This window comes from Haemorhous mexicanus, chromosome Z, assembly GCF_027477595.1.
Source record: "Haemorhous mexicanus isolate bHaeMex1 chromosome Z, bHaeMex1.pri, whole genome shotgun sequence".
In the NCBI taxonomy this organism is placed as follows: domain Eukaryota; kingdom Metazoa; phylum Chordata; class Aves; order Passeriformes; family Fringillidae; genus Haemorhous; species Haemorhous mexicanus.
The window spans coordinates 15,813,707-15,837,147 of record NC_082381.1 but is presented as its reverse complement, the minus strand read 5'-3'; the positions used below and the strand labels follow the sequence as shown (position 1 = coordinate 15,837,147).

General features: G+C 37.8%; 1 protein-coding gene across 2 annotated transcripts in view; it reads right to left on the bottom strand.

Annotated features, from left to right (window-relative positions):
- The window catches only part of LOC132341555 (uncharacterized), a 43,732-nt gene that overhangs the window by 5,577 nt on the left and 14,714 nt on the right, over window positions 1-23,441 (bottom strand). The window contains exons 3-9 of one of the 2 annotated variants that reach the window (XM_059873208.1): window positions 23,084-23,266; window positions 19,737-19,904; window positions 17,976-18,077; window positions 14,944-15,054; window positions 12,534-12,712; window positions 4,359-4,516; window positions 3,080-3,122 (exon numbers count right to left, since the gene is read on the bottom strand). In XM_059873208.1, the coding sequence (XP_059729191.1) occupies window positions 3,080-3,122; window positions 4,359-4,516; window positions 12,534-12,712; window positions 14,944-15,054; window positions 17,976-18,077; window positions 19,737-19,904; window positions 23,084-23,266 (944 nt within the window). Of the gene's footprint in view, window positions 1-3,079; window positions 3,123-4,358; window positions 4,517-10,367; window positions 10,509-12,533; window positions 12,713-14,943; window positions 15,055-17,975; window positions 18,078-19,736; window positions 19,905-23,083; window positions 23,267-23,441 lie in introns of those variants that run through there. The other variant, XM_059873209.1, reaches the window with a different exon arrangement.

The window sequence follows — 23,441 nt, the reverse complement described above, 5'->3', positions numbered from 1 at the left end:
TTCCCTTCCCTTCCCTTCCCTTCCCTTCCCTTCCCGAAACCTTCCCTTCCCTTCCCTTCCCTTCCCTTCCCGAAACCTTCCCTTCCCTTCCCTTCCCTTCCCTTCCCTTCCCTTCCCTTCCCTTCCCTTCCCTTCCCTTCCCTTCCCTTCCCTTCCCTTCCCTTCCCTTCCCTTCCCTTCCCTTCCCTTCCCTTCCCTTCCCTTCCCTTCCCTTCCCTTCCCTTCCCTTCCCTTCCCTTCCCTTCCCTTCCCTTCCCTTCCCTTCCCTTCCCTTCCCTTCCCTTCCCTTCCCTTCCCTTCCCTTCCCTTCCCTTCCCTTCCCTTCCCTTCCCTTCCCTTCCCTTCCCTTCCCTTCCCTTCCCTTCCCTTCCCTTCCCTTCCCTTCCCTTCCCTTCCCTTCCCTTCCCTTCCCTTCCCTTCCCTTCCCTTCCCTTCCCTTCCCTTCCCTTCCCTTCCCTTCCCTTCCCTTCCCTTCCCTTCCCTTCCCTTCCCTTCCCTTCCCTTCCCTTCCCTTCCCTTCCCTTCCCTTCCCTTCCCTTCCCTTCCCTTCCCTTCCCTTCCCTTCCCTTCCCTTCCCTTCCCTTCCCTTCCCTTCCCTTCCCTTCCCTTCCCTTCCCTTCCCTTCCCTTCCCTTCCCTTCCCTTCCCTTCCCTTCCCTTCCCTTCCCTTCCCTTCCCTTCCCTTCCCTTCCCTTCCCTTCCCTTCCCTTCCCTTCCCTTCCCTTCCCTTCCCTTCCCTTCCCTTCCCTTCCCTTCCCTTCCCTTCCCTTCCCTTCCCTTCCCTTCCCTTCCCTTCCCTTCCCTTCCCTTCCCTTCCCTTCCCTTCCCTTCCCTTCCCTTCCCTTCCCTTCCCTTCCCTTCCCTTCCCTTCCCTTCCCTTCCCTTCCCTTCCCTTCCCTTCCCTTCCCTTCCCTTCCCTTCCCTTCCCTTCCCTTCCCTTCCCTTCCCTTCCCTTCCCTTCCCTTCCCTTCCCTTCCCTTCCCTTCCCTCCCCTTCCCTCCCCTTCCCTCCCCTTCCCTCCCCTTCCCCTTCCCCTTCCCCTTCCCCTTCCCCTTCCCCTTCCCCTTCCCCTTCCCCTTCCCCTTCCCCTTCCCCTTCCCCTTCCCCTTCCCCTTCCCCTTCCCCTTCCCCTTCCCCTTCCCCTTCCCCTTCCCCTTCCCCTTCCCCTTCCCCTTCCCCTTCCCCTTCCCCTTCCCCTTCCCCTTCCCCTTCCCCTTCCCTTCCCGAAACCTTCCCTTCCCTTCCCGAAAACTTCCCTTCCCGAAACCTTCCTGAAACCTTCCCTTCCCGAAACCTTCCCTTCCCGAAACCTTCCCGAAACCTTCCCTTCCCGAAACCTTCCCGAAACCTTCCCTTCCCTTCCCGAAACCTTCCCTTCCCGAAACCTTCCCGAAACCTTCCCGAAACCTTCCCTTCCCTTCCCGAAACCTTCCCTTCCCAAAACCTTCCCGAAACCTTCCCTTCCCTTCCCGAAACCTTCCCTTCCCAAAACCTTCCCGAAACCTTCCCGAAACCTTCTTGAAACCTTCCCGAAACCTGCCCGAAACCTTCCCTTCCCTTCCCAAAACCTTCCCTTCCCAAAACCTTCCCTTCCCTTACCTTCCCTTCCCGAAACCTTCCCTTCCCTTCCCGAAACCCTCCCTTCCCGGTACCTTCCCAAAACCTTCCCTTCCCAAAACCTTCCCTTCCCAAAACCTTCCCAAAACCTTCCCAAAACCTTCCCGAAACCTTCCCGAAACCTTCCCTTCCCGAAACCTTCCCGAAACCTTTCCTTCCCTTCCCTTCCCTTCCCAGCATATTCCCTATTTTTTTACTGTGTTTTTAATGTATGAATGCATGAATTATTCTACTTTTTGTCTATTGGAGATTTTATATAACAGGTTTATGCACGCTACACTAAACATTGACTGTTTTGATGTGCTTTGTTTTTGTAAGCCTCTACTATCCTTTTTTGCTCAGGCTGTTTTAATGGTTCCTTAAGTTAGGACACACACTTTCAATTATTTGATCTATTTTTGCTATTTTCAAGTGTGTGGATTCCTTCATATTGAGAAATGCTCAGGAAGAATATACTTGGAAACAAGTTTGGTTTTGCACCTATAACTTCATGTGAAAGCTTAAGGCAAAAGAAATATATGTTCCATCAATTTTACTTCAGTGTAAAAGGTATTAAAACATCAATAAACACCATTTATGATAGGTTTTTAAACCTATCATGAGTCACTCATATAATTTTTTTCATTCATTAATGCAGGTTTTAATTTGTACCTTGCAATTTTCATATTTTTATAAAGGTGGTCTGTCTATAGCAGGAGAGTAGGACTCACAGGGCCGGTAAAGGGCTGACTAAAATGTCTGACCTCTATGGTTCAAAGTCCGGAAATACTAAAATTAGCTTTTCAATTCCCAGTTCAGGGGTCAGCCAGAGACCATTGATACTGAATTATGCTGGGCTTAGCAATGTCTCCAAGTAGCTGCTCAAGATCAATTATGCCTGTATTTTTCCCAGCCACAGGGGCCAGCAAAACAACCCATAACAGTGTAAAGAGATGGTTAAGTCAATTTTTATCAACATACTTATCTTTCTTTATCTCTGAAAACACAGAAAATAAGAACTCAGCAATCATTTCTCATTGTCACCCAATATTCTGTTAGAAAAAGTGGGTTGCTTGCAATCAAGGCAGAACTGTGGGGAATACCTAGGAAGATATATCCCTTCTCTTCTTTTACACCAAACATATTACCTAAGGCTTAACACGTGCTTGTGAGTGTCAATTTCTTCCCTTGTTTTCTGCCTGCTACACTAATTTCATGTTATGTTTCCATAACAGCCTAAAGCTGCTCATATCTGGAGAGGGAGCATTTTGATTAATTCCACCATATTCCAGCAAAGCCTATAAGCTAAGTCATAATTCTGTATCTGGTTCTTAGATTGGGAGTGGTTCATAGCCCAACAGAACAAAAGTGTGCAGCTTCCATGTTGTTGTCTACATCTGACCACGTACAAACACAGCTACTCTCTCTCTCAGTCGCCTGCACAATGTGCTGTACATAGGCTTCTCACCTAAATACAGCATTACCTGATGGATGGGATGCACTGCTTTATCCATAGCCTCCAGCCACCTGTAATATAATGAAAAGTGAGAATAGATTAGTTTGGTAGATCAGAACAAATATGCTTCACTGCCTCTTCTAATTCTTGCTGACATATGCAGCATCTAAAGGGATGTGCAATTTTCAGAACATATTTAACCCTTTAAGTCAGAAATCTAATGGATTAAATCTAAACAAATATTGCTGGCTCTCAACAATTTAAGTCTCAAACCTTGCCGTATAACACATTGTAATAAATAAAGGCAATATTGCAGACAAGGGAATCTATATATCAAAATGTATTGTTCAAATATAGTTCAACTTGTCAGGCTAAATGATTACTCTCCTGGTCTTTGTTATAACGCAGACAATGAATTAGTGGGAAACATAAAAACCCCTTAAACTGGAAACTACAGAATAAAGCAAGGTATTTGTTGGCAAAGTTATTCTGTTGTGCTATAGATACAAAACTTGGCAATGGAAAATGCTCTGTTACTACAATGGTGGGTTATGTTAAGTAGTAAGATGATATTAAAAAATGGATGTATGAATACCAAAATATCAACTTAATTCACAGCTTTATTTTTCTGACAATTCACAATAAAACAAAGAGGAAAATAAGACTTGATTTTAGTACTTTTTGAAAGTTATTGCTCCATTGTTCATATTATGGGTGATTTTAGTCTCTTTGTTTTGTCACCTGTTATCTCTGGGAAATGCAAAACATTATTTTTTAAATTCTAACTCTGTGTCAAACCTAAAGACATTGTCTCTTATCAGAACCAACCTGTTTTTGTGGCACATTTGCATTTTAAAATACTAAAATGAAAATGTGACAGAAAGAAAAGGAGATGAAGATGGGATTGTATTTATTACTAGCACTATCCTTGTTGGGCAGAAGAGAGACTGATAAGCAAGTTTACATCCACAGGAAAACTTACATTTCTATTTGATATAAAAGTGGGACAGAAGGCATGAGAATAGGGGTGAAGATTTGTTCTCAGGATAAATCAAGAAATTGGGGGTAATGAAATGTGAATGTTAAAGATTTTATTTAAAGAAAAAAAGCTATGAAACTGGAAAATAATTTTTGAAGCTTCTGTAATTGAGAAATAGAAACATTATCTTCCCTTAAGTGGCTGATAGATTTTTAATTTTTTCCCTAATGATCAAGGCAGGTATTGTGAACATCCTCCAAAGATTCAACCTCCTTCTTCCCACGCTGGAGTAGCAAAACAGAAGCCATTAAAATGAAAGATTACTTACCTCTTCATTTCTTGATTGGAAGTTGCACAAAAGTAGAAAATCCTGTTTCCAGCTTGAGGTATACATTTAAAAACAAATGGTTTACCCAGACTGGTGTCGACACCAATTTCTGCTCCTTCCAGCTTTGTTACTTCCAGGGGTCTGCACTTCCCTTCATCCTGCAATTAGAAAGAAAGAATGTCCAAAGTTCAGAGCTAATATGAAACTAATCAAGCACCCTCTAACTTGCATCTCTGTTGTTGCTCTCTTAATTGTTTTTGTTCATCAGAAACCATATCTGCATGCAAAAAACATTCTAGGTATGTGTATATATTCCAAACATTGAGGGTGCATCTGAGTGATACCAGGATTTTCAAAGAGTACTGAAGAATTTAGGATCCTGGGTCTCTCTGATAATCAATGCAGTGGTTGCAGTTTGGTTGATGCAGAAACACTCACCTTAAATGCATAGATACAGGCCAAAAAGACATATTTGAAAATAGCGAGCATAATTTCAGTTCCTTTGCAAAGTTGCTGTAAATATTATTATGTTCATAAACCTCCTGACACAATTCAGACAACCTTCAATGCAGAGCACTTCAAAACCCTTTTGCTTGTTTCTGATTGTATCAAAGTTCTTTGAGAGTGAAGGGCGCTGCAAATGTCTTTCCCTGTGGTTAGGGATAAAGAGCCAATAATCTCCTTTATGCACATGGGTAGGTGAAGCAGTTTATTCCCACAATTTCCCAGTCCAGGTCTCCTTAAATACATGTCATAACTCAAAACAAAGGTGCACACATCTGGACAGTGAATTCTGGCTGTGTTTTAAAAAATATTCTCAGCCCCTTTTCCTTGATGATCTGTGACTGGAGCTCTAACAATTGTGTCAAATTTGGTGAGAATAAAATGAAAAAAGAAAGTTAATGCCAGGGCCTCTGAAGAGCATGAGTGCAATCTGCAATATACACAGATGGTGGAGTCTCATAGAATAAAATTTCTTGATTGCTGGGAATTAATTAAATTTAGTCAGAAGAAGCTGAACTGTAATTGCTTGATGTAATTTTTTCTCAGCCTAAGAATAAAGAGCTTTCCATGAAAAAAATGCTCTTGTGGGAATTAAATATTTAAATAATTGATTGTATTCTCACTGGAACATGTAATTACCACTTTGTTACACATAATTCTTCTGTAGGAACAAAATAGTCCCTAATAATGACAACAGTACAAATAAATATTCAAGAATACATTTCGATTTCTACACTTCCTTGCCTTCCTATTTTTTTAATGCCAAATAAAGTTTTTAATGTAAAATTGAAGAAGATGAAGGCAGTCCTGCAAATTATCACTACTGTGTGACTACTTTACTTATAATGACTTCAGACACAAAATAACATTGCAAAGACAGCATAACCAAAATGTGTATTCAGGTCCAAATCCCTTTCCTACAGTGAAGCACAGCCTGTGCTGTGCCAAGGAGGTATTATTCAGTAGGATCCTGTCCATGGTCCTGAAGGCAATGGTCACTTTAGATACTGAAATGACTGATCAATATTACTGCACATCCCTATAAAGCTATTTTGTAAACACTTTCTGAGGTGTCTAGAATGACTGCAAATAGAAGTTCTGTGGCACCAAAAATTATTTATGTCCACTATGTTTCAAATACATAGAGGAATGGAATAAGATGGATTGGAGGCATTTAAAGGGAGACAAAATGCACTTCACTGAATGATAGAGAGCCATGCTCCCCTAATTCTGATAATCTAGACCAGAGAATCATAGAATTGTTAAGCTTGGAAAAGACCTCCATAATGATCATGTCAAACCATTAGCCCAGCACTACCTTGTTCACTGCTAACACCACGGCCTATGTGTCACATCCACATGTTTTTAAGGGGTGTTTTTTCACTCATGTGGGTTTCATGAATAAGAGATCATTCCTTTGGAAAATAACCCTTTGCGACAAGAAGTGCCAAAGGTATATTGCCAAAAATAAAAAAAAATTATAGAAAGTAATTTCTTATGCCTGAGACTGAAGTTCAACCCGTTGATGATACTGCCATTATGGAACCTAATATACCTATGTGATGCTGCCTGAGATGATCATATGTTTTGTACAGATTTTAAATGAACTAACTCAGATTTTAGCTGCTACTGTTCCATTCTGTACTAAGCTAATTTTTTTTTTCTTTCCTCAAGGTTGTGATCATCTAGTTTATGAATTCTAGGCAGTCTTCCATATCAAACATGGATGAAGTTTTCTAGGTAGGAGGCAGGAAGCAGGTGCTTCTCTGGTACATGCTATTCTATGAACAGGGGAAACATCTGAAGTAACCATTCCTATACTGCTGGTTTTCCTAAGATGATCTGAGTTTTAGGTTAAATGTTTCTGCAAAAAAAATTAGAGTATTAAACAATGTATAATGATGAGAAACTGAAATCAGAAAGAAACAAAAATAGAAAGTTAGATGTCTTCTTCCTCTATTGTATCAAATGCTCATTAAGGTAGTGCATGTAGTCCTATTTAATTTGGTACATGTAATTCCAGAACTCCAGTTAATGCCATTCACAGTATTTCCTGAGTGAGTCATTGCACTCAAATTTTGTTCAAGCACAGTTCTGTTTGCTATACAAATTAAATTTCTTCATGTATCATTAAGAAGCAGCTGAGAAAATATATGCACATTTCATGCTATTACCAGTAAAAAAATATAAAAAGTAATGACACAAGTACCTTTGAAATGAACTTGAAAGTAATATACAAAATAGTCTGCAACAACTAGTAAGAGGGAATGAAAGTACTTTACAGAAAACAATATCAAATCCTAGAAGGAATCTAAAAGACAATGTAAAAACGGAGCAGGGCTAGAAAGCAGAAAAGGAAGTCTTGGCTAGCTTGGGAGATTGGCTGTAGGAAGTGTGACGCTGTTGCCCTGAGGTCACTGTTTCAGACTAGTTTCAGGTCAGTAGTGGCATGACCAAATTTTGACTGTCTTTCAAAAATATCTTCCTGGATGTCCCTCAGTGTTCTTAAAATAGACATCTCTTAACTGATACAGGAAACTGGACTTTTTTTTTTTTTTCTTTTTTCTTAATTGCCTAACTTTCTCTATCATAGTTGATGTGTCCACAACCCTCCCTGGAATTTTCACCATCTATTATTTTCTCGTTTTCTCTGACCAGCTTCTCCTTGAGGTCTCGTGCTGCTTGCTTAGTATATCACTAAAATTTTCTTCTCCCTGTGTCTTTTTTTCTAATCACTGTATTTGTGGTAGGCTCATTTTTTGGTTCTTTAAGGAAATTACAGCTGAAGCCTTTTTACATTTACTCCTTCTTTGAGCTGGACATATCAATGCAGAGAAAAGACTAATGCTTTTTATGTCTTTTTTTCTTACATCTATTTCCTTTGCCCTTGAGGAAAGGGCTTGCATATGCCAGTGAACAGGGAGCTCTAGACTTGAGAAGAATTTGTATGGCATTTTTTGCCAGTAGAGATGAATTTACTTAGTTTTTAATTTTGTTTTGCTTTAAATAATTTACATATAAACTAGAGAGAATAGAAATACACTGAAGAACAAAACAATACGGAAGAACATTTAAAAGCTTCTCTGATTTGAAAAACCTAATTATCCTATACCAAACAGTACTGGCTGTCAGATGAAGTACAAACAGTCTCATGGAATGGCTAATCTTCACATTCCAGTTGATCCAGTTGGTTCTTTCTAATTTGTTGCAATTAACTCTACAAAAGGTAATGAACAGTTTGCAAGACCAAGTCTCACAGAAAGAAATATTCAGTTAAAATTCTGAACAACTTAAATGAGATCAAATAATGTATCTGTGTATGACTTTCTCTGGGGCAGGGTATGCAATCTTTTAAGCCAAAATAAACATGTATAGCACTATTTCTCATTTCTCAATAGAAATAATATAGAGGATGTATTGGAGACATTGGATTCAGCAGGTTCTTAAATGTCAACTGAAAAATATAATCAAGAGCCGTGGGAATCATGGTAAACATTAAGAAATCAGATTATACACAGGCTCTATATAAGGTGGCTGCTTCTGGACTATGGTGATACAGCTGCAAGCAAGAATGAAGAACAAATAGAAGTGATACCTCTATGAGCAATGGCTCAGACCTAAATCTATTTCTAGCTAAGCCATTTATATAAAGTGATTAGGCTTAGCAATGAACACACAGGCTTGTTCAAGAGAACAAAGGACTGAGTATTTGTCACAGATTGAAATGCTCTGAAGGCTCTGCACATGGCAGGCAGGGGGTTTCTTTCTTCATGTAATAATTGGACTCCATATACCATAGAAATGAAAATAATTTAAAAGCATTTTTTTCCATCTCTATTCTATTCTAGTGGAAACAGGGATATGACCTAACGTCTAATGATTTAAGTGATGTAATAGCTATTTACCAGGTTGGGGTGTAATTGTTTTGGATGATAAGAAATGCATGTTTTTGTTCTTACTGACCTCCCCTCAGCTTTGAGATACTTTGTCTCAGTCACTCACCCTATGCCTAAGGACTTCCTAGAGGCTTGGGAGCTTAAGAAATGCAAATCATAATTCTCTTTTTAAAAGTAACATTATTATATATGATTACAAAAAAGCATGTTCCTGTGCTTCAATGTTGCCACAGGAAGAGTGCTTTTCAAGAGTATATGCTGTAGATTTTTTAAATCATGTTTCAGAGCATTACCAGCATTAACTATCATGAAGGCCATTTTTCTGAGACTTGGGGCTACACAGGAAAGTCGATTTTCTCTTTATTCACAGTTCAGTCTCTCACTACAGCTGAATATCTAAAGCATGCTATTTTCTATTGTCAGGGCAGTAGTTTCAACTTGACTATTCCTTCTAATGTAACTGTCCTACTTCCTTCCTATTACAGCTTCTTCTTTTGACTTTCCTACTTGGAGTCCATACAAAATGCTGGCAACAAACCCATACTCTTTAGATCTTTATTTCTAACTACTATAGTTCTACATCATTCTTCACTGAGGGAATTTGACAGTGAAATGGAATAAATTACAAAAGTAATACAAGGACCTGATAGAGCTGGTTTGACTAGAATTAATCAATCTCTGACATCTGGAAAGGAAGTCTGCACGGAGATACATTGATAGTACTTTCCTCTTGGAGACAGGCCTCTTTAGAGTTTCTCCTAGATGACAACCACAATGATATTTATTTCTTCATAACATTTCAGGAGCTAGATTAGTTATCTGTCTTGCTATCCTCTTTACCAGGGTCTACTTATGTCCAAAGGGCTGAAAACAATTCCTAGAAACACTGCAAGATAAACATCAGATAGGAGCTTGTTATAAATGTTTTTTAGGAACTTCTGGCTTTCACTGGCACTTTTAGTGGCTCTGTAAAAGCCAGTCTTAAATTTGTTGAACTCCTTACATTATGGATATTTGTAATGAGGAATTTTAGGAAAAAAGTTTTTGACTATAATGCCTTTTTAATCCTTGTGTTTGCCTGTTAAGCCTCGAACACTGTTAGCACTCTAGCAGGTATTTCCCCATGATAAATGAATGCAGGCTCTACAGTCCTTAATGGCCCATTTGTTCTTGGGTCCTGGAAATTATATTCCTTTTCTTTAATGAAGTCACAAGACCATTTTTTTTTACCCTGAAGACTGCAACCAATTTTAAGGTTTTCAAGTTAGCTGTGATATTCTAAAAGTGACTTGCTGATGACAGCTCAGAGATTTAACATGTTGAAGTGATGATCTGCTGCTGTGAGGTAGATTGTTTTTTCTATCTTATTGGTTTCATGTAAAGCTGATTAAGACTTATTTGTCCTATACTGAAGTCTACTACAAACATTTTGTGCTGACTTTGCAGCCCCTTTACTGTGATGAGCAATAAATGGTACTTTTAGAGGAGAAAACGTTCCTATATGTAAAGAAAGGATCCATGTGTGACTATGTTGATTTGTTTTCAGCTTTCCTTGAAAAAATGTGTTAAGTTCAAGCACAAGAAACGTATCTGCTTATACTTGCCTTAGGGAAGGATTTAGTGTACATTCATGTCTGTCTCCTCATAATTTCCAGACATCTTTCCTTTAAGAGAAAAACTGGGCATGTTCAAAAATAAAGATTCAGCAGGTTTGAGAAGATCCATTGTTCTGGACAACAGGGGATCAGACCTGTAGAATATATAGTGGAAGTCCACGGTTGCGAACTATAGGCAAAAGTATTGTATTTTATTTCTGCTGATCTCAGTAATTTACCAAAACCAAGGTTCTAACACAAAAATATCTCTGCTCTGAGGTGGCAAACGCAGCTACAACCACTGAGGTGAAAAATATGTTTTAGCTATTGATATGGATTGTAGACTCAAGGATATCTGTTGGCAGCATCTGTTTGAGGGAAAAGAAAGTAACCTTGGATGGGAAGTGACTGAATATTTTCCAACAGCTATCACTTCACCACTGTGTGATTGGCTAGAGATGACTCAGAAAGAGCAGCAATTACATGGGAGAGTCAAATGTAAAAAACTCTAGGAATCTTCTTTTTAAGGTAGGCGTGAATAGAAAAATTCAAAATGGATGATTTCTGGTTGTAGATTACAATGATGAGGAAATCTAGCTCCCTGTGTTTTTTGATATGAAGCAGAGATGAACCACCCTCTCCTTTCTCCACTACAAAACATTATATGCTGCATTTCAGGCTTAAATAAAAAGCCATGTTGTCTTACACAACCGGAAACCAGGCACAGCCTTGCTGGAGTCACTGGAAATACATCAATGTAAGCTAATGTTCTTAACAACAGAATGAAGATGAGTAAATTGATTATCCTGGCTATTTTGCTGGATAGTGACAGCTTTTCCTGAAGTTTTTTTCTTTATTCCTGAATTATTCTTGCCTTTAATCAACTATTTCAAAATCCTTCCTAGATACAGTAAGTGAATTTTTTTTCCTCCAGAATGAGGCAAGATCAGGAACATAATATTGCCAATTTAATCACACAGCTGGCATAAAACATAAAAAGCTGTGTTAAACGAAAAATATTATTTGTAATTCCTGTAGAAAAAAATGTGGGATGAGCAGTCCTCTTTTTACATCCTGAGAGAAATCATACCAAAACAAAAAGTGCCACTTGAGATCCCTCTTATTTCACTTGGGCATTAGATCTCTCAGTAGTGAAGAACTGTATTTGTTTTAAGTATCTTGCTCTCCCTTACTAAATGATTCTTCAGAGTACTCTGTAAGCACTCTGTAAGAGGCAGTAAAGAAAATTCTTGCATTTTCATCTGCTAAAATAGCAGCTCAATATTTCAGTATTCTGAAATGTATTCTTTGGTGTCCAGGGACAGAGAGCAAAAAACCAGCATGAAATAATTTTAAAAGTAATTGAAGGGCATTAGTCTTGGATAATGCAAGAAAATAAGCAGTAGTTAGCTATTTCTATAAAATATTTATGCAATGCTTTAAATGTATTTTCTCTTTTTAAGAAAAAGTAAATGCACATAGTTTGCTTGATTGAAATATCTATTTTCTTAGTGTAACAAATAAGGTGGTTGAGGAACAAATGGATGAAAAGAAAACTACTAGTTGAAAGGAAGAAGCAAAAATGTATTTAAATCTTAATGAACATAATATTATGAGGCACCTTCTAATCCTCACTCCTTTATCTAACACTTTGTGATATTTAATTGATCAAAAACTGGAAAGTGTTTAAAAGTATAACTAGATATGCATTTTTACATTTCAAGAGTTTGATGATGGATTTGGTTATGATAAAATTAAATCTCTTCAAAAGAATGTTTCTGACATGTTTGCATCTTTTTAGTGTGAAGTTTTTTACTTGATTTTCTTTTGACACCAGAATAGCTAGTGCTGAAATAAAGCACTGGCCAGACTGTTTTGTTGCATACCCAGTGGTTCTGCAGCATATTCCTGATTAGATGCCTTATGAGTCTATCATGACAGATGCACAGAAACAAGACTACCAGCTATTCTGCAGGAAATGTAAGGTGCATAGAGAACTATAGAAGAATACTCAACAAGCCTCCTTTATACACTCCATGCAAAATCCTGTAGCATTGATGTTATGCTGTAAATACCATAAGTCAAGATAATGATCTGTAAACTTGAGTACAGAACAGGTACACCTCATAATTCAGGACACACTCCTGAATTATTGACTCCTCACCAGCCACTCTTCTTACCTTCTTGTGTCTATAATAGTGTAGGTAACCATTATGTTTCAGCACAAACCACCTCTTTCTCCAGCCCTTCAGTATTGCTGATTGTGTTCGCTTGTGCAGATATCCTCGGCAGGTAGGTTTGGGGGTGTTGGGGTAACGGCTGATGTCTGATCCCACTATCATAGTCAGGATATCAGGACCTAAAATATTACATGTGAAAACATAAGTCAAAACTATAAATGTGTCAATATTTCTGAATACCCATGTAGGCAGGGAGAAGGAAGGCAGTATTCTATATCATGCCCATGTCCTCCCAGTGTAGCTTCTAGAAGTAAAAAGAATCAGAGCAGCCAAGGAAGCATATTAAATCAAGTGATATTTAGCTTTCTTTTAACACAAATTCAGCAATGAAACTAATTGTGTGTTGAGAACTAGAAATGGAGCCAGCTATCTGAAGACACATCTAAAAATTTTTGTGACCTACCTTTGCAAGCAGCATCTTTGGCACTTGTCTATTTTATCAGTTAGGAGAAGTAATTAAATTTCATTGCTCAAATGGATGTACATAAATTGAAGTTTAACAAAAAATTGCTGGAAATGCTCTTAGGGACACCTTCAGGCTCTGTCATTTTACATATGCTCTTGAGAATTCCTCATTTCCCATGCCTTGGAGTATGGCAACTTTTTCTGTAACCCTCACTGAGGAGGGTGGCTGTTGGAAGCTAACCTGTGCTAAAGCATCTAGTTACCATTTGCAAAAGATAAGCACTCGGAAGAGATGATAGGTTGCAAGACTAAAGAAAAAATGTTATCTTCATCATCAATGAGATGCAACATCACAATATTTGCTGACAGTACAATACATCTATGATTTTGACCCTAAAGGCCTGAAATTCTGATTGCATCAACACATAAGAGCAGGTGGTAATTCCTAAAGGCAGATTGAGAAATGTGACTGTGACACAATTTCATCTGCAAAACATTTGATGGGTTTCTTTTTGGGGGACATTTGACTTTGGGAATCTTGGTATGCCAAGATTCAGTCCAGGGGGTGTTTTGTGAGGAGTTGAAAATACCAGTAATCAGAGATCTATCTGCTAAAACACTCAACATTCTCTTAAATACAACAGTGTGAATGACAGCTCCTGTCCTAAGTTGACTATATGATGCTTTTATCCCCAGTCGTCTCGTTCCGTTTATGCTGAATAGTAAGTTTTGCACCTTTAAGACTTGTTCCAAGGATTGAGGCGGGGAGAGGAGGCACGCAGTTTGTTTTCAGACATGAACTCACTCCTACACATTCCTGCTCCTGGACTGCGTTGTCTGCGGATGAACAGACGGCGGGACAGGGCTCTCTTTTTTTTTGCTTTTAGTTAGTTTAGCTAGCTGAGGCAAAGAAGTTCCCTGGACTGTGGGTTTTTTATTCTTTTTTTCCCTTTCTTTGGACCTATTCACCCCTGCTCTGGACTGAACAACCATAAGAGCACCAGCAGTTTGCATCGGTGGCCCACTGGGCTGGGCCTGGGCCACGGCATTTCCAGCGCTGGAGGGACTGATAAGGGACTGAGTGAGCTGAACTGGAATCTGGGGAGGGGACTTTCTGGGTTTGTCATCTCTTTTGGAGCAGCAAGGGGTTTTATTGTTTAAAATTGTTTAGGTTTTCTTGTTTAATAAACAGTTTTTTTCCACTTTTCTCCACGGAGGTATTTTCTCCCGGACCGGTTGGGGAGAGGGGCGATTGAATCCGATTTCCTAGAGGAACCCTTTGGGGGTTCTCTACCAAATTTTCCCTGAACCAGGACAGCTCCATAATTAAATAACAAATTTGTCACTGCATTGTGAAAGTATTTTAATTTATTGAATTTCCCGTGATCCTTTGTCAAAACGTTATCTGGGATAAATAAGGGAACAGCAGTAAACTAATTTTCAGCATGTAAACATGGCTGTCTTTGGGTTTTAGTCATCACAATTCTAGGAAGGATATACTGGACTAATATCCCTGACTGTTTCTGTGGTGGTACAAAAGAATGCCTCACGAAATAAACTCTCTAATCTCCTGACTAGACTTCAGATCTTGGCAACAGAGAAACAGAAGGTTGATGTGAAGTCTCTCTCTGAAAAGTATAAGGCATAAATAAGGCATTTGTGTCTCTCTAGTCATTCTTAGGGCTTTCTGAGTCACTTTCTTTGTAACAGGAGAGCCAAAACCATTACAGTTACATGCTCTTTGAGGAATAATTTTCCAAAGTGTCTAAAAAACAAGGTCTAGATAAAAAAGTTACCTCAGCAATACTACTGTTTGAAATAGTAAGGCATGAAACTATTAATTGAGATTTCTGTTGCATACATCACCCCATTTCTCTGGATGTACTTGGAGCATTCAACAGAAAACCTGACCCATTCATTTAATTTATTGTGATCTCAGAATTACCTTTCCTTGCCAGATTTGCAGCTTCTGAATGTGGTATGCTGGTGACATCAGTTCCATTTACTGCTATCAGAATATCCCCAACCTGAAGCCCTGCTTCTTCCGCTGCACTATCTGGAAGAAAAAGAAAAACAAAAAAGAAAAAGAAAAACGAAAAAGAAAAAGAAAAAGAAAAAGAAAAAGAAAAATAGAAAAAGAAAAAGAAAAATAGAAAAAGAAAAAGAAAAAGAAAAAAGAAAAGAAAAAGAAAAAGAAAAAGAAAAAGAAAAAGAAAAAGAAAAAGAAAAAGAAAAAGAAAAAGAAAAAGAAAAAGAAAAAGAAAAAGAAAAAAGAGAAAAAGAAAAAGGAAAAAGAAAAAGAAAGAAAAAAAAAAGAAAAAGAGATAAAGAGAAAGAGAAAGAAACAAAACCAAAAACAAACAAAAGAAAACCACCAAAACCAAAAAACAAACACAAAACATTATTTAGTGCTAAGATATCAAGAGTGTCTATATGATCACGCTTTTCTAGCAAAACAAATAACTGTTCAACCAATCAAAGATTATGTTTTAGGGCCTTCATGATGTCAACTTGGAGGTGGAAAAAGTTTTACTGACCAACCTGTTACTCATCTGTTAATGAAGCTTCAGGATTTGGATATAGGTGCAACCCTAGATAATCACTGGCAATGGAGAAATTCCATTTAAAATGCCATTAGGATTTAAGTGCTTTAAGATTCAAATAGACATTTCAGTATTTGAGAGTTTTTTGGCCTGGAGTGCAAAGAAAGACTGATGCAAAGCTTAGTAGAGTCAGTAGAAAAAAAAAAATCTATTATTCTTATAAACTTTGAATTTAACCCCAAAAGAGTAACTTCTGTACTGATATTTATCTTTGCTGGTTAATAGAATTTGGATATAGCATTTTGAGGATTTTTGGTTTTAGGAAGATATTACATGGTAAGTTGAAATGGTCCCAGTGAAGGAAGAACTGAATCAGATTTTTAAGGCATCACCTTTTGTTTATTTGTTAACCGTTGCAAAGCACATGCATTCCTAATAAAACACTGCTCAGACACATGCCAGCCAGGAATGGAAACAAACTAAGGAGGTGATAAATATGCTCTATTCATGGGCACCAATACACAGTTACTTAAAACCCAGTTACAAATTTCTCAGATACAGTATTTATCATCTAATTTATAAATAAGCATTCCTAATGTACTGTGAAATGCTAGTTTTGGAAAATATTATTTCATGTCCTTAACATTTATTGTATGCTTTTAAAGATTTTGCACCCTATATGCTGTAAATGTGATCCTTCAGTGTATTTCTGAGAATGCTTAGATATTGTAGGGATAAGGTTAGTAAAAGATTGATAATAAACAGGCACAATAAAGCCCCGGTCCACCCTCATGTGTATTAAAAATAATTTTGTAAATGTCAGAACATCTTGAGTTGTGCTGGCCTTGAGCATGCCATACCAGACTTTATGGCCATAAGTGGAGGGTAAAAATATTATTTAAATATTGGTTATAGAATCATAGAATTATTTCAGCTGAAAGGGACCATAAAGATCATCTACTTCCAATCCCCTTCCACTAGAATAAGTTCCTCAAAGTCCCATTTAACCTTGCCTTGAACTTTCAAAGGGATCGGGCATCCACAGCCTCTCTGGGCAAGCTGTGTGAGTGCCTCACCATTCTCACGGGGAAGAATTTCTTCCCATTGAAATGAGTTATATTTTGAAAAAAACCATAATTTTACTACAAGCTTGTCTGGAAAAAACCTATTTTTTAATGTTGTCACTGTTTTAAAGCAACTGCGTTTGAAAACAACATACAAATTAACGAGTGATATAAAATGAGTTGCTATACTTAATTTTAACTGGTAGGGATAAATTGGTAAGTGTCAGAGCTATTGTATGCATGATGTATGATTTTATTTGTACTTAGGTAAAGAATTTATGAACTCACAGGCTCCTGAAATCACAGGCTTTCTCAGTGTTGTCAGGATGATGGTTAGTCTAATACATAAGCCTGGTAATAGTGACAGAGCTATTCTCAGATGCCATGCCAGAAGGCATGCACTAGCCTTCTCTGTACGGGACAACATTTTGCATATTATCTTCTATTTTAAGTAAGAATCTATGATAGTATCCTGTACCTTCTGCTCTTTTCCTAATTCTACTGTGCCTGTCCTGAGATAGACCAGTAGAGCAAGCAGTGGTCTAGATTTGGATGAGCCATGGTCTTAGGCAGCAGTAAAATTACAAACTGCCTGTGTCTCATTCTCTCTGCTGTAACTGACTGAGTCAACTTTTAGCCAGATTGCTAAGTAGAAATTATGCACAGAACCAATAATTTCAGAGACCTTTCAGTGGTGACTCCCAAGATCTCATTCCTGAGCGAAAGTGCCAACGCCATTATTAAGGCATGGTACAGCTAGCTCATTCTTCTCTAGAGGCAGTATCTTACATTTAATCTTTGCTGAAAATCATCTGCCATTCTTTGCTTACTCACTTGGATTTTGGAGTTTCTTTTGGGATTTCTTACAATCATTATAATTCCCAGAAGAAGTTAACAGTCCACCTGTCAAGACTGACCGATGGCTCAATGGATCCAAGCAGAAGTGTCCCTAGCCAATAAGATTTTTGGAAATACTAGAAGGATCACTGCATTCTCACTTTAATTTTTAATGGCTTATTGTCATTCATTGATGTCAGCCCACAAAAGTTTTAGACTTTACGTCTCAAGGGAAGCAAAATGCAGGCACTTGCACAAGGTATGAACTGACATGGAAGAAGACAGGGCAGTGAAGTCTGATTTACTGCTAGGGATAGTGGGGCTTTAAGCAAGTTGCTCATGAGCAGTTCTTGCTCTCAAACACCTTGCACCCACACATCAGTATTATAAATGAATTAAAAATTGATGTTCTATACTATGTAGATTATATTATATCATGTAAATATATATTATTATATCAGTGTATAAAATATTTTGTATTTATTTTTTATATATTTCCACAGGATAAATTAACCAGTACAAACATAACTTACTTGTGTCAACTTCAGTCACAAGGATAGGCTTTGAGAACTGCATCCTGAAACCCCAAGGGTAATTGCCAGTTCCTTTAGCAATCTTCACTGTTCTTTCTCGAACTGGAAATAGGAAGAAAGATACCTTTTTGCTTTACACATTCAATTTAATAAGAAGCAGTCTGTTTTTAAAACTTTTTCTAGGTACTGAGTGATACTGATTTTAAAAATGTTTGGGGTGCTTTCACTATCACTCCTGGCTGTTTAGTGCTGGTCCTCAAGCAGTGACACCCCTCACACTGGAACAAATCAAATATCATTCATGTTAGGGCACAGGCAGACAGCAATTTAAATTAAATGCCTGGACTTTGTAATGAAGAGCTGAAGTATTCAGGTATTCCACTCTACTGATGGTATTTTGGGAGAGAAAAACACTCATGTCCTCTGTGTCAAACCTATATGCTGCAAACACAAAATGCACTCTAATTTCTCAAATGAATTTAAATCTGTTGCATGTAGTTTCATTCTTTTTCTATTTTAGAGGGCCTCTATCTTTTGGACAGTTGTTTCTTCTCCTTTTGTTTTTCCTTCCACTTCACACTCTCAGAATGCCTTCCAGTCCTGTAGTCCAGCCTCCCCAGCCACAGTGGCATCTTCTGCCAATAGGGGCTGAAATGTTTTTCAACTCATCAGAATTTAACGCTTAAAGGGATCAGCTTCTGTAAAAAGGAAGATCAGGGTCTAATTGCCTACTTCCATCTTTTTCTCAGGGTCTATTAGTATTATCATTACAACTTAAATGGCTGGTTCTTTAGCAAATATGCTTAAAAACTATTTCAGTGTAAATTTGATTTCTTTGAGTGTCTGGTTTTGATCATTTGACTGTGTTTTTTTCTTAATGGAGGCCAATTCAATAGTAATTTCTGACAGCTGTTTTGTCTTAAAATTGTGTACTATTTGGAAGACAGAAGTTGCTTTCAAGGTTACTTTAATAGTAGGCCAACTGATGTTATCTGTCCAGAATAGATACTTCAATACTGACTTTAATGATCATGCTGAAGTTCTAAGCTCTCCCCTAGGAGAAGAGCCAACCAAAATGGTTTTCCAGAATATTCTCATCTGTGTTAAGGGAAATTTTTCATATCAGAAGATTTATAGTGGACATTTGTTTTCTCTCATATTCTGAAAGATTTATGAGCTCCAACAAAGTACAATTTCCTGGAAAGCTATAGGGGTGTTTCAGCTTGTCTTAGTTCTTTGAACTGTGTTACTTTTGAGTAACTTAACATCTGAGAAGTGAAGGAAAACCTCCCCTACCACAGAAAAAGTTGTTCACTATATCTGTTCACACAGATTTAAACTATGAATAGAACAATCCTCCATTCTCCTAGCAAAGGACTGTTTTCTTTCTGGATCAACCATGCCTGAAAGTTTGATGTAAAACAGATTTTATGTCTATTATAATGCTTTGTGACCATAGATATCTCTATGATTATGCCATGCTTGAAGAAGTCATGGAATTACATTGCATCTACCCTTATCTCATAGTTTGGTTATGAACTTTAACCACTTTATCAAGTAATGATGATATTTTGCAAGATAATAGCTAAATAAGAATTATTTATTTTTTAAATAAGCTTTTAGATTCTTGGGTTGCGCCTTTTCCTTTCTTTAGCATAAGAGACCAGCATCTACTCCAAAATGGCATTCCCCTGAAATTCTCAGTGCCCAAAATTAATTAATTTTTATGACATTTATTACCTGTTGCTCTAGCCAACTTACTTGCCACTGGTCTAGGTCTTTTGCTGAGACATCTAGGACTGTTATCTGGAGAGACATCATCTCCTCTGAAAACCCAGGAAGCAGAATGAAAATTTTCTGTATAAAAACCTCTGTCCTCGTTTTCAGAATATAGTCCCAGATCTACTGATTGAGCATCTTCTGAATTTACTGTCATGACAATAAAACAAGTAAAAGTTATGCCAGGAGGGAAAATGTATGAAGAATAAGAGACCTCAGCCACTCATCATGCAGGAAGTGTCACAAACTTCTTAATTAACTGTTTGTAATTTTTGTACTGAATTCCTCAATTTTCTTGCTGTTAAAGAAGTCTGCAAGGATTTCCAAATATAAGACCACAATACTGGAGGCTAATGCACACTGGACTTGAGTAAGTAGTGAAGTCTTAATGCAAGTGGTCAAAATAGGAGCTGCAACTCTTTAAGACAAATCTGACTTTAGCTAGTTCTTGAGCTATCTAATGTGACCCATTTGGTGAGGAAATCAAACAAATCTTCTAGAAATTTAGTATGAGTTCAGTTCATATCAGAAGACAAAAGAGAAGATGAAAAGCATCTTCCATGACAGGGGCAGTGATGACCATATTTTCTGTTTGCTTAATCTTAGCTCTTCCAGACATGAAGTTTTTTTAAAAAGGAGATGAGGAAATAATAGTTTGGTGGAGGTTTATCTTTCTTTTACCATAGAATTCCTGGCTAGTTCCTTCATTGGCTGTTGAATATGCATATGATGTGTTGTCTTGAGGATTTTCAGATTCATACTTTGTAATAATTTACATTCACAATATCTTGCAATGAGTTCACATGGAGATGGCGGAGAGCTCTAGTTCTCTGCTAAAGTTGAGACTCTCAAGGCAATAGGATGTTAAACAGCTGGCTGTGACAGGTTATGAACAGCAAGTTGATTGTAAATAAATAGTCTAACAAATCCCAAGCAGACGAGGAGCTGGAACTTCAAAGTTAAGACTGGACAGTGAAAGCCATATATAAGTATACATCATCAGATGCTGTGCTAACAAATAGACTGAAAATATAAATTTTCTGAGAGGAAAAAACCATCACATACCTTTCAGTATGAAATGCCTGGTATAATGCAGCTAGATTTAATGCAGCTGGAGGAAGGATCTGTTTGCTTTGTTTATTGTGTGTTTGATGTAAAATGATTCCCAGTTTAAAAACAGAGAAGATAAAAATATACCTTTATTTAAAGTTAGATGTATTCAGGAAGTGACTTCCTGAACAAACGTAAGTGGCAGTCCTTTCGTCTCTTAGAAAATGTGCTCAGTTGTGTCTATCTAGACAAATACTCCAGGTCCACTGGCTCCTCCCTTATTATGCAGAAAGTATGAGATTACATGCTTAACTGTTTAAGAAGCTACTAGCACACAGACAAATAAAGAAATATTACTATTCTGGTATGTTTAAAGCTCATTTTACCTCAAATGCATAAATTAAAACCTAGACTAGCACCAAATAACTCAGTACAGCACAGTATTTTGCCAGTTTAATGCTGAATTTTTATAATTTTAGTAGAGTAAGAGTAGGTTAAAATGTGACAAAGGCAAAACCATATACACTGCCATGCTGACAGTACGGAACTATGCCAAAACATTTCCTTTCTCTTCTCCTTGAGTTTTTGGAACAAATGTCAAACTGGAGAGTCACAAAGAAGCACACTTAAATTATTCCCAGATGCTGGAAGTAAGAATGTAAGGAGCTGCTGCTTCCATATGTCAACCAGAGTTGTCTGCCAAGAGAGGGTAACAGTCAAGCTACCAAACCAAAGGGGGCAGAAATCTCAGGCCTGCGGCATACTATCCAAAATGATTAGATGTGAGAATCTGTCACAGAATTGTCTGCCCAGTCACCTGTTCCAGAGACCACTCTGGGTCTATGCCATATGTTACCCAAAACTTTGTCTCAAGGAAAGTAATTCTAGCTCTTCCACCTTGCTCTTTTTTGACTTGTTTGATTTCTTAAAGATATATGTGTGATTTATCTATGAAACCAACTCATGTCTAACTTAGTAAAATTTATGGTCCAGCTTTATATTGAAGAGACATCGCTGTTGAAAACAAGGAATAGTTTAGCCTGGTGTATATAGCTTCTGGTAAGTTTTTTTGAGTGCAGGTGATTTGACATGGTAACTTTCTAGTCTTAATATGATGGCACAGAACCTGTTTTAGGGGCAAGCAATGAAAATTTCTACCAATAAAGAGCCTCTTTATTTCCATGTGAAATGTTAGTCGTGCCTTCTCCTTTGTTAACAGGCATTAAAACCTTAGGGACTAGCTCAGTTACCTGAACAGAGGTGGCCTGTACCATATTAGATACCTCAGGGTATCCTGCTTGCTCTTCAATTACTACTTGAAAAAGGCTTGGGTTCCCTCCTGGTTCACATATCTCAGATCCCTCTTGGTAACCCAGCTGGCAACTGAAATCTATGTATAAGCAGTGAATTAATGTAGGATTTACCTCTTTGGTACAGGCATGGAATATATAGTTTATTATCTATTGGACTTCCACCGAAGACTCAGAGTTCAGAGTCTTCTATACATTAATATTTTCCCTTCTTCAAAGAGGAGGCTATATAGCTACAAATAAAACTTCCTGTACCAAAAGTACTTGTAGCACAAAATATTTCCACAGGAAAGTGCACATTTCTTCATCCCCACAAAGTATTTTTTATATTACTAAAATAGCAAAACAGGAGGTAAGGCAGTGTAAAGTAAGTACCACCTATCCACATATGCTCACCCTAAACTGTGCAATCCTTGTTTGGTGGCTCCATCTGCATGCAATGTAAATTCACTAATCAGTTCATCTTAAAAATTCCTTCCCATGAAGTTTAAGCTGATGAATTTGCATGTGGCAAGGTGACAGATTTCTTAAAGAGACAGTTATGAGTCACAGTGAATAACAATCTAGGCAACAAGCATAGATTAAAGTTGGAGCAGGTGGTTACCTTTGTGAGAAGGAAAGACTCTCAGCTCAGCATGCTTTGACATAAGTAGACATCAGGATTATGATTTTTGTTATAACCTCAAACCTGCTGACACATAATTACATGTTTGTGCCTAAAATTTGTCTTAATATTATTTGAGCATATAATTTGAACATGTCCTGCCATGAACATGCATGGTAGAATCAACTTTTTTTTAGTCAGATTTTGCTTAACCAAGGAGAAAGGATGTTTTGTCCTCCTCATGATAATGACTAACATAGACATTCAGATAGTGAACTGGAGATCTATTTCCTTAGCTGAAAAGCCTGTCATATTACCAATTACACATACAGGAAAGATACCAAGTGTAATACTAAAGTACTCACTTGATCCCTCAGTGATTGTGCTGTTTATGGAGCTTCCTCCAGTTGAACTGCACTTTTTGCTGTCTTTGAACTGTTTCCGTCTTCTGGCCCACTGGTCTATTGCATCTTCCTGGGAACTGTCACTTGCTCTGGCGTCGTTCTTCAAAGGCAATTTTCTGGTTTTATTCATTTCTGATTTCAAGTCTAAGTTTTAACCAGAAGTTTTTGAGAAATATGTGACACAACTTACAAACAACTGAACAAATAATTTTTCTGTGTAATATTTCCACATTTTTAATACAAGAATAATCTAATCAATATATAAATGAAAATACCAAATAGTACTGAAAGTATTACGAAAAGATACATTTTAGACTAA